Below are 12,281 nucleotides of genomic sequence, written 5' to 3' on the forward strand. Positions count from 1 at the left end.
TCTACTGTAAGAAAGCTTAGCTGTATAATTAATTTTGTAGATCTTGACCCTAAGGCTATCCAGGATAATGGAGTTTCAAAGTAAAATGAAGGTGAATATTATAGCATCATAGTGGTCACACAGGACCAACTGGGGTAATTATGACTGTTGTGATACTATAGATCTGAGTTTGCCCCCTGGTGTATTTTTCTAGCCTCCTTAATAAGGCAGAAGAAGTCAGTGTTCGCAGGTGTCTGGGGACAGCAAAAAAACCCTCATGACCTGTCAGCCTTCTTTTCCTATGCTGGGAATCAGAGTCAGCTATCACAAAATTGAAGTTCAGCTAATTCTGCCACAATGGTTTCTGCTAGGGCTGACGTGCACCCTTCCCAGGGAGATGGAGAATTTTCTCCACTTTCTTTGCTCTTCCGGTGGCAGGAGCAACAGGCCCAGGAAATGATGGTTTTCTTGCATGTGGTTTCATATAAAGCAGGTCAGCATTTTCTGTGGTAACAAACATTAGCTCTGATTGCCCGATATTTTTGGCATTTGTGGATCTTCCCAAGAGTCACTGGTTTCTTGCTATGACTTTCCTTTCAAAGTGGTTAATATCTGCTCTGAAAAAAGGCTCATGTTTCAATTTATTTTTTATTAAACTTCTGATTATTTCTGCATACTAAAAACTTGAAAGAGTAGAAATAGTAGAAAAAAGTAATAAAAAATATTAATAGTAGGATGGATAAGTCGGTCTCCTTGAGATTACTTCTCTGTAGGTTTGTTTTGCCAATATCTGGCCTGAGGCAGTTATCAGTGGTGAAGAAAGTTCTTTGTGCAGCTGCTTGTTTTGCTAACAGTGTGCAGACACCCTTACTGTTTGCTGAGCAGTGTCCTCTGCGTTCAGTTCAGTGGTTAAACTGTTATATGAGGAATAGATTTTACCAGCTACAAAGCCTATGTGGTGTTGATGATGATCTTGCATAAAAAAAAAGAAAACAGTTACTGAAAGTCAGGAAGCTTGCCCTGTTCAGTAGCTTAACCAAGAATGAAACCTTTCACAGAGTAGCTGTTGCAATATTGAAGAGCCTGTCCTCAAAACACCTTGCAGTAAGTTTAGGGGTGAATCTTGTCCTTTTACCTAAGATTGCAACTTCTGTCAGAGTTGTCTTCGCTTTTTTTGAAGTTTTAAATTTTTTTGTTGTACTAATTTTAAAGAATATGAAAATTGTCACTAAAAGACAAAGCAGAAGGAAAATTGAATTGAAAAAGTCACTATTTCGAAATTAAGAACAAAGTAAAAATTGGAATTAGCTCAGGATAAATGGATATCTGTAAATTGAGATTTATCTGTGCTGTGAAGAAGCATATCTAGCAAATTAGTGTCCCCTTTCACAAAGATCAAGCTCTACAAATGTCTCTTTTGGAAAGTGAAGGTTCTACTCAGGTAAAGGGTGTCACAATTATTCCATTTTCCTTATGAGTCTTGCTTTATATCAGAGTGTTTCCTGCTTTGAAAAATTCAGGACATGCCCCAGTGCTGCACGTCACTCACCCCATAGCCCATCTGCATTGTGATGGCATTGCCATGCTCCTGGAAGGGTTGTCTGGAACGAGTTGGCTAGGATGGTGGATGCCTTTCCAGCAATTATTTCTGTTCTCCTACCTTTGGCTCTACAGCTGTTTTTCTGTGCCCACAGTCAGGTCCTACCTGGTTATTTTTCTGTCCTAGTTGGGTCAGTTTGGTAGTAACTTCATGCAGAGTTTGGCAAATAGTGTGGACTGGCTGTAGTGAAATGCTACATACCTCAGATGGGGCTCCATAAGTGTAACTTGGGAGCAACAATAGGGAGTTGTATGCCCTGTTGTATGCTGTTTATTTGCCCCGTCTTGTTCTCATTTTAATGATTTCTAAGAAAAGTGTATTGCACCAGAATATACCAATAAGGATGTTGCCTTGCCACCATCCTACCTATAAATGTGAACACATGGTCAGAGGAAGGAAGGAAGCCAAAAGTGTTGTGCATGGGGAACACGGGAATTTTCTAGGGGTGAGTGACGTGAGGAATTGGTGAGTTGCAGGTAATGCTGTCAACGTACAAATAGTGTCATTGAGCATTCGAGTAAATTGCATTAAAATTTGTGCTTCTAAGGCTACATCACTACCACATACAAGGTAGCTGATTTCAGGATGACTTTGTGTGCCCATGGGAGCTATTGTCAAGGGATGACATGTTCAAAAGAATGGAGGAATGAATTTCTAACTGGTGTACGGTCTGGAGATGTTTACAGTATTCTGCCATCATTTTCTTTTCTGATAGAAATGATACTGTCCTCAGGGAGAATGGTTTTCTGATAGTGAGTTTGAAGAGAGAGTTTGAAAAGTGGAATTGGTATGAGTATTGATGAACTTGCTATTTTATACAATTTATGTGGAAACATGGAAGCAGCCTGTCAGAGGTGTTACATCTCTTTTCAGGTGTGTCTATGTGAGCTTTTTCAAGTATAAAAGTTATTTCAGTATATATATGTTATTTCAGTAACAATTGCTTAGAGTTGTGCAGATGTGGAAACGCTGCATGGTGAAAATCATGAAATATCTAACTTCTTTTTGATGTGTCTTTGAAAATAGGCTACCTTGGTCTTCTATTTCATGCTGTTAAAGTTTCACTTAACTTTCCTTTTCTGTAATATTTTTGTCCAATAAAAAGGCAAATTGATTTGGATAATTATCCAGCATTTGGTTAAATTAACTTTCTCTTGAAAGTTTTGTGAGCTTTGTATGGTAACATGGAAATTTATTACATAGTTACAACTGAAGGTAACACTCCTGATGAGCAGTGATAGAAACAGTTCAGGGTGTGGTATGCAGTGTTACGCTTTTGGTTGTAGACAAGATCTTTTGCTGTTTATTTGCCCTGCCTTGTTCTCATTTTGATAATTTCTAAGAAAAGTGTATTGTACCTGAAAATATTGGGAAGACTGAAATAATTTGAAAACAATGGTAATACAGAATAAAGTTAGTTATAGTAACATATGTTGGTTTCCTTGTAATGAGGTAGAATTGTCTTAGCTCTAGTCTTTCCATTTTCTGTTCAGAGTTAAAAGCAGTTATGTAATTTGTGAATGAATTGTATGGGATAAAGTGACTCACCAAGATAGAATATAGAGCACATAGCTGTGTTGTTACAGGGAAATACTCAATGACTCAGCTATAGAAGAGTCTGCTAATTAGAACTGCTGTACATGTGGGTTTGGATGGAGATCTGCCCTGAAGCTGTCCAGCACACTTTGTGGCACTACTTACTGCACGAATTACTTTGCTTCATGTTGGGTATCCCACCTTTAAGGATGTTAAAGGAGCTCTTCAGATTTCCTTGCTGTGCCTTGCAGTTAACTAATATTTTTTGTTGTCCATTCTTGGCAGCTTCTGCAAAGGGGATAAAGCACAAACTTTCTGTGCTTTGCACTCCCAGTAGCATACCAAAATTTGAGGCTTTGCTTTTGCAATGCCTTCTAGAATTGCCTTAATCCTTTCATTGGTATCTTCTCAGTATAGGAGTAATCCCCTGTCAAAATTCTGTGTCTGCTCACAGGACAAGATCACAGTTTACATCTCAGGTTGAGAAGGTCTCAGCTGAACATGTTTCTAGCCTGTGGAGTTGCCAGAGCAAATCAGGTCCTGGGAATCGTTTCTGGGTGGTGTTGGTGTCTGCTGGGTAGCTGAGTGCTCCCGACCTACCCAAGGTCAAGTTGGTTTGCTTTGGCTATGCTGCTGTGCTGTAGGGACAAACACTAGCAATCTTGACTTTCTTGCATTTTATATGCTGTTACTAATATTGGTATGAGTACTATCAGAAATATATTGTATTAAAAAATGGCTGCTTATGATTTGAGTTTTAGAAAGCAGTAATAGTAGGAGAAATTGTGAATGAAGCTTGAAGTAGATAATTTTGTTATTGCAATTATAAGAATATACTCCTTTCTGTATTTTGCAGACTTACATGCTAATTGATGTTTCAAATCCTAGAATGAGCCATTCTACTACATATTGCAACCCTATGGTATTTAGCAAACAATTTCTTTCTCCCAGCCATCTTGAAAGGTTTGAAAGATGTTTTTATTCTCACTGTGTATGCTCATTGACTCATACCATGTGTGTACATCTATAAACAAATATAGTTTAAATCTATTTTTTGAAAATTATTTTATAAATTTATTTATGTTTCTTTTCTGTTCTTAGTAGCATATTTTATTCCTTTAGAGTATTGGGTATTTTTTGTGGTGATGGTCTTTCTGGGAGAGAGTAGATTAGCACAGAGAAGTTTGTAGATGAATAGTAATTATTTATCATGAAATAATAGATCCTGTTACAAGTAGTGGAGTGTAGCTGTAGTTCCTGTCCTTGACCTGTACTTTATAGATAATCTTATTTTTCCTTTCCATTAATACGGTTTGTGTGCCAATACTAAGGTGTGATTCTCTGGATGGAAAATATCTTTCACAGCCTACTGGTTTTCCTGTTTGTTTTCATGCTTGTGAGGTGATTGTTAACAGGTAGCAAATTTAGCTGCTTTACATGGCAATGTTTTGTCTTTTTGAATAAAATAAGACCTTTTTGAGGGTGCTGTTTAACTGAGAGCTTTTGAGTTGTGTGAAAGCAGAACTGCATCTGCTGGTTAAATGTCTTCTCTGTTTTAACAGCTCCACAAAACTCCTCCTTCACTGTTACAGAAAAGCGTGCCTTTACTCGTAACCAGTTTTTGTCCGCCTTTCTGAAACTGATGCATGTATTTTCTCTGTTGAATTTGTATAAGTGCATCATGTTGCAGCCATATAAGACATATAAAAATATAAAACAAATACTAACCGGCATGAAGTCCGGTATGACAGGGTATTGTCTTTATATCAAGTATTGGACAAAAAGATCCATTTTCATTTTTCTGAAATACCTTTACATAATAAAAGCTTTTTGAAATACTTTGCAATTAATACTGTCTCAGATTTTCAACAGATATTTCTTAAGTTTATTGTCAATCTTGCATTTTCAAATTAAATTAAAAAGCTGTCTGTAATATCAAGTTTTTGTGATCACTGATTATACAGGTAGGATAAGAGATAATATGACACAACTTGAAATAAGTAGAGGTATATTACAGTTCTGTTTGGCTCCCTTTAAAAGTTTTCCTATCCATTTGTTTCGGTTTCATTTTCTTGCCTAGTCAATTGATTGTCAGATTCTTGTTAATTTTCCAGGTGCAACTTATGATTTAAATATGTGTGAAAAATGAGTGAACAGCTGAACTGGTCAATTCTGTCAGAAGTTCCTTAGAGGGAGCTACTAAAGCTCTTAATCCTAACATGCTCTTAGCAAAGCCTTTAACATCATGCCTTGCATACCCAAACAATCCTCTGCTTGCCTTCTGTAACATTAAGTTTGGTTTGTGACATGATGAAGTATATGGAGTGACTTCTTCAGATGGTTGCAGGCCATAAAAATTTTAAGGCAGGAGATAAAACTATGGTCTTCTTCTATTACAAAGTAGCTTGACACTTAAACTGGCATTCCAAAAAATTAAAGGATACTTTTAATAGTTACGGGAGATAATTTTTTAACTTTTTTTGGATAATTCTGTTGGGGTTGTGCTTTAGGCTTTGAAGGGCAGAATTTATCTTCACTGCAGACCTTTCATTGGAAAAAAGGTGAAATTTTAAAAAACAGTTATCAGCTCCCTTTTTGTCTCAGTTGCTGATTGTTTGGACTACATTGAAATTAAAGACCATCCAGTTAACTCCTGTATCTTTTGCTAGGTAAAGTTAAATTAATTCAGAAGATCAGAGGTGTAGTTCAATAGAAATGAAGTGACATTATTTAGACTGTTGCTAAAGTCAAATTTTATCAATGTTTCTGTGTTCTAGCATGTTTTGTTGTCTTCTGCAAAACAGAATTGCCTTGAGTAAAATGAACCAGTGGCCTGAAGAAAGTTCCAAACTTTCCATTACATTTTAATAAAATAATCTTACATATTTCTGATGTTAGTGTTTACTCGTATTTCTTTAGTATGTCAGAGAATGTGGCTGCTATTGGTCACATAGTTTACTTGTTTACAGTTATGTGACAGTTTGCACAAGTACTTATTATTGTATTGCTGTGGTAATCCTATTGGTAAACTCAGCCTTGTCCTTTGTTGCTAATCAAAAACTAGCTAATGGTCCAGGTGTTTAACAAAAATAGCTTTCTTTTCCTTTCTAACGCAACAGACAAAGTTACTACACACTGCCTGAACACTAAGGTGTATTTTACATATGTACACACAAATTCGATACTTTTATGTCAGACAAATCCACAGGAATTAGTATTTCTATTTGTATTTTCATCTTTAAGTGAATGTTACCACGGTGATGTGATAAAAGTGATAAAGATGCATCACCAAGTGTAGCGTAGACATTTTTCAATTTTTTTCTACTTTATTGTTAGCATGAAGTTTGATTTGCCTTGAGTTTTCCTGTTTATACATCAGTATTACACACAGAAACAAAAGTGATTTCTGCTCATGCATTTCTGTCAGTGGGATATCTTTTGCATCATCCATTGTTAATTTGGAATCTTCCTTTTGTTAACTCTCAATATCACCAGGAAAGATAAATGGCCTTGATATTAAGCTTTAGCACTTCCTCGAGTTTGGTGTGGGCAATCTCTGTGGCCTCTGCTGGGGCACACTTTATAGACAGAAATGTTAATAGTTCCTTCCTTTACAACTTTCTATTCTGTTTGTTCAAGTTTGCAATCTTTCCATGTAGAGGTCCCCATTATGAATGGCATTCAAGAGAAACCTCTAGAAGGTGTTTATAAAAGTAAATAATCAACCAGTTTGGAGTCTACTGACTTTCTCCCTTCACTGCTCAAAACCCTGATAATTGAGGGTTTGGGGTTTTTTTCCTAGAAGCTTAGGGGAAAAAAGCCCCAAATATCTAGAGCTGTCACTGGCTTTGTGTCTTGATGTGATGGTAAAACCATCCCTGGTGAGAACAGGATAGCTGGAGCAATGATGTCCCCAGTGTGTCCTGTGTGAGTGTGAGGCAGTGGCCCTTTGAAGGATAGTGTTCCAGAATGTGCTAGAGCTCACTGAACAGCTTCAGTAATAGTCTCAAATACTTGTGATTTCTAAGAAACATTATCTTGTGTAAAAAAAATTATATACATGGAAATATTAATATTTGGGGGAGATGTAAAATGTTGGTTATGTTTTGAATTGAAAATACTCCTTTTTAATTTCATTATTAACACTGTGTAGATGATCTGGGGTTTTTTTTAAAGGTGTTTTACAAGGCAGATAAAAGCATATTGAACATAATTTCTCCTAGTTGCCTTGTGTTCAAGAAAAATAATGTAAGCTGGACGAAGCAATATATCTTGGAGTTATTTAAAAATACCTTTTTGCTTAAGAACTCTTTTTTTATACGAATTTGATTCAACACCAATGAATATGAGCATTACATTCTAAGAAATGGGTAACTTTTGCAGCAACATGAAACTGCTGTGAGAATCTCATCTGATAAGTGGTCTTTTAAATGTGATATAAAAAACAGGCAGAGAAAAAGAATACAAGTAGCAATAATGTTTAGGATCAGTTTGAATGGAGGAAGACATGAGAGACTGATTTGGTAACAGCTGGACTTTGGACTAGAGTTTAGTTGGGTGGAAGTGAAGAAAGCAGTTTGCTGTAGAGCTGTGTAACAGCCAAGCAGTTAATGATGTCTCCCTGGGTGGGGGAAAGAAGGAAAGGAATTGAAGATGACACCAAGATTGAATCCAGGAGTTTTGTGACTCTGAGGGAACAAAAAATAGAGCTATTGACAGAGGGAACAGGAAAAGGAAGAATTTGGATAAAGAAGATAAACAACTTCTTTCAGCTCCTGTTAATTGGTACATGCTCTGTTTACTTCATTCACAGCAATTGAGGATATGGCTGTTAAATTCAGCTCTAATGTTAAGTTTGAATTGGCAGGGAGATGGCAGGATGAAATCTCAGCAAAAATAGGCAGAGATGAAAGTTTTAGGTTATAGATCCTGAATTCTTGGAAGTGGGACTGTGTCATGGTCCACTGAGTTGTAGAGACAGCTTAGGGAAGATGAGTTACCTATGCAAAAGTGAAAAAGAAAAAAACTGAAAGAAAATAGAGCAAAAGAAAAAGAAAAGAGAGAAGGAGAAATCCACCAAAAAGGCAAAAGGAAGGTTGAAAAGAGATTGGAGCTTTGAAAAGCAAAGAATTTGAAAGCATCCTTATAGTGAGATTAACTATAAAAGGAAAGCATACAAATAAACAGAGAGGAAAATAAAAAATAAAGGTTTTTTTAGCTCAGTTTAACAGAAAACAGATAATTATCTGAGGGAAATTTAATGTAATGTAGAAAGCAACTGAAATGTAATAAAAACTCCTTCAAATAATTACTATTTTCAGAAAAATATTAGGAAATGTAAAGGTTGTGTTTTCTCAGAAATATCTATATTTGACTTCATAGTTCAAATGTTCTCATCTCAGTGTCTTTTATGCTTTGTTGTATTTACATAGAGAAAACTACATGTTAAAAATTAATTATACAATGACACTACATTTATATTACTGCATTTAGGTAATGTGCAAAGAAACCAAATAGACTAAGATTTTGGAATAAGTTATTTGTCTTTTACTAGGTAGTTTTCTTTTGTTCTTCATATAAAAATATAGATCAGTAAGGAAATACACATGATGTAAATATGGTTGTAATATATTTTCCCAAAGGTTGTAAACATGGCATTATATTCTTCAGATTGGCTTTATTGTCCAAATAATTCTTTAATTAAATTGAGCTCTTTTTTATTTAAAGCTGTCTTTTGGGGAGATATTGCCTTAGATGATGAAGACTTAAAAATCTTTCAAATTGACAGGACAATTGACCTTACGCAGCACTCCAACGAAAGACTTGGCCATAACACAGGTATGTTATTTCAGCCTTGTTTTAATTTATTTTTCCTGTTAGTTAATTCTGTGCAGAAGGCAATATGTGTTTTAAATGTGGAAAGGCAGTGTAATGTCTCAGATACCATTAGTTTACACTTAGAAAAGTTACTAAACAAAGACTATAAATTCATTTTAGGGAAAAGAGAAGCAAAAAACTGAATTTTATTCCGTCATTTCTGTTTAAAAATATCTTGTTGAACTGAGGAGCAGAAACTGGTAGGAAGCGTAGAGTCTACTCTGCAGGTGGTCATGTGGGAAAGGAAATTGTACAAAGCTTTGATTTCATCACTGAAAGTTCCTGATAGCAGAGCCCAAACACACTATAGAGAACATATGTGGTATCCTGGAGGCAAAATTGGAAGGCTGGCGTTACAACCCCTCCTTTTGCTCTTGTTACTGTTTCATCCAGTTCTGTACTCAGACCTAGAAGAAACACTAGAATGTGTCATCCTTGCTAGATCTGCCTTGTCTAAAAAACAACTATTTATTTGGCATTTTAATACACGTTTCTATGCTATTGTTAACATACAATGCATTAGCACCAGAAGCTGCAATCTGATTAACAGAGGCAGCTGGGTATTCAGACAGCTAGATAAAGAGATTTTATTTATGTGTAAATATGTCTGTTTGCAAGAGAGAAAACATAATCCATTCCTAAATGGATGTCTGTCTAATGTCTAAAAATATGTATGCTTTCAGGCTATGATTTGTAAGTTGATAACTGAGAATTTGTAAACTTTAAGGTTATGATACAAAAAAAAGCCAACTTACTGAGGAAAAGTCTGGAAAAAATGCTATTAGAAAATGTAAACATTTATTATTGAAATTTGTTTTCTGTTAAACATGTTTTATGTGTTCCTGAACTGAGCTACCATAACTTTTTCCTGATAGGTGGAAAAAATTTTCAGACCAAGGAAGCAATTGAATTTAATCTTTCAATATTGATCTATTTAAAAATACTTTTATTTTTTCTAGGTAAATGCTGTGATTAGTGTGTTTTTATGACAATTTGAAAATTAATTTTATCTCCTTTTACATCCACTTGTTTTTACAAAACGGGAAAACTTTTGAACATTTCTAGATCTAGATTGCATTTTAAAATGTTAATAGAGTCAGTGGTCTCCCTGCTCTGCTCCCCTCCAAACAAATGGTTTTAATTGCCTGCGAAGATATTTCAGGCACTAGTTTTGTTGAAGAAATGTAGAAAAACACTGGTCATTTCCCCTTAAAGTGGATGTAGTCAAGTGATTTCTTTGGCTTGCTGACTCCTGTTTCTTCTTGCTTTTCTTCTTTTCTTTCTAACTGCAAAGTTATTATTTTTTTTAATTACCACAGAAAAGATATACATTTCTAAGCAGTTTTAAAATTATATTTAATATTCTATTACTTAGTTTTTCCTTTCTTACATGTTTTGCAATATGCACATTATCTTTTCTTGTGGATGGTATTCTGTTCAGGATATTGAATCACCCTGTTAAGTATTGCTAATTCATTTGGATCATTTTTTTCTGCCTTTACTGCACAATAGGAGTCAATGCAATTGTGATGATCAGTGGGACTGAACTTTGGAGAACAAAATCCCTTAGGTTAATGACTTCATAATTGCTCTCAGAGAACCCTCAACATGCTTGATCTTTCCATAAAGAACATTAGAAAAGTCAATTTTACACTTCACATATGTAAATTTTTTTCTAAATTTCCAACATTCTTGATGCTTAAACAATGAGTTTAGCTGGTTTTTGCAAACTGTGCAGCCTAGTGTGCTCATCTCCCCCTAATTCCCAAACAGCAAATTGCCAGCTAGCTAGTTAATATTAGGTAGCAACTGTAAAAGGAATAAAAAGAATGCTAGATATCTGTAATCTAGAAAACAAAATTTTATCTTAGCTACAGGTACAATGGCAATTAATTGTAAGCTTGATTTCTGAGCACTTTCTGATGTTGGTTTTCAGAGACTAAAGGTGACGTCAGGTGGAAGGATTAAATACTTGGTTGTAAACCATCAGGATGAAGTGGTGGAGTCACAGTTGTTATTGTAACTCTAATTAAAATCTTGAGGCTCACAGGCTCTGATTCACATTATGTGACTGCTCCTTTTCAAGAGGGTTATCTGCCTGGATTTGCAGGGTCAGATCATCTGTGAGCTTCTTGGAGTATGGCTCTGTCATTTTATTTTTCATTTCATCCAAGCAAAATGCATAATCACTGTAAACAGAAACAACAGTAAAGCTGATAACAGCTTTATGTGTATATTGTTATAAGTCCAAACTGCCAAAAGTATCCTCCTTCTCCTGCCTGAATTATGAGATGATGCAGCAAATAAGAACTAAAACTTTTTTAGTCTATATGGTTTGGCAAGGCTGCATGTTAGCCATATAAGACAGCTTAGCTAAGTGACATACTTTTTCTTTGGTATCTCACTAAATGAAATACGCAGGCCACAATAAAACAGAAATGAGTGTTTTGGGGGGTTTTCCCCCTAGAAATATAGTATAATACTTTCTTTAAGTAACTGATGGATTCTTTGGGGGTTTTTGTATGTGTGACAGTTGATGCTTTTAATGATTTTTTTAATATTTATTTGGAATGCTTAGCTATAAGCCTTATTTTATAAAATGAATGTTAGCATGAGAGACAATTACATTAATGATGATCAATGTTATATCTGCTGCAGTTTACGTTATAGTTACCATGTAACTTGTTGGAAAGGAATGTGTTGAACTATTACCTCATCTATCTAAAATGTTTTTAAAAATTTGGAAAATTTTTCTCAAGGGAGCCAGCAACTATGTGACAGTGTAATCCCAAATAATTAGGCACATTGTTATTCACTGAGCAGCCACACACTCACTTGCCTTATATGGAATTTTCTCATCTGTAATATGAATTTAAGGTACTGTTTAATAAATATACTCTCTACATATATATTAAAAGTTTTTATGGAAAGCTGGGAAAGGTCTTTCTAGTGGTGGTTGGAGCTATCAATGGTCCATTTCTTTCTGTCTTTTTACTTTTTCAGTTTTAACAGTAGTTTAGAAACTCCTTTGTCCTATAACAAGTAGTGAATTGTAAAATACAGCCTACTGGAAACCTGTAAAATCCCAAAACTTTCTGAACAATTCTGAGTGATTTAATTGACTCATGTAACGTAGTCAGTGTTTTTTCTTCTGATTTAGTGGTGTTTGAAAAGCCACTTGTAGCCACAAAGGTTTGTGTGAAGTGAGTATGTAACAGACTGTATGCAGTAAACACAGAAATGTGTTTTATTTCTGTAAATGGCATGGTAAGTATTAAAATAAGCTACT

General features: G+C 35.2%; 1 protein-coding gene across 1 annotated transcript in view; it reads left to right on the top strand.

Moving 5' to 3' along the window:
* The window catches only part of TLL1 (tolloid like 1), a gene marked incomplete at both ends in the record, with an annotated part of 125,782 nt that overhangs the window by 48,045 nt on the left and 65,456 nt on the right, over positions 1–12,281 (top strand). The window contains one exon of the mRNA XM_082282156.1: positions 8,843–8,953. Coding sequence (XP_082138282.1) covers positions 8,843–8,953 — 111 coding nt within the window. The remainder of the gene's footprint in view (positions 1–8,842; positions 8,954–12,281) is intronic.

The sequence above is a fragment of the Coloeus monedula genome (genome assembly GCF_965178545.1).
Source record: "Coloeus monedula genome assembly, chromosome: 5".
NCBI classification, from domain to species: domain Eukaryota; kingdom Metazoa; phylum Chordata; class Aves; order Passeriformes; family Corvidae; genus Coloeus; species Coloeus monedula.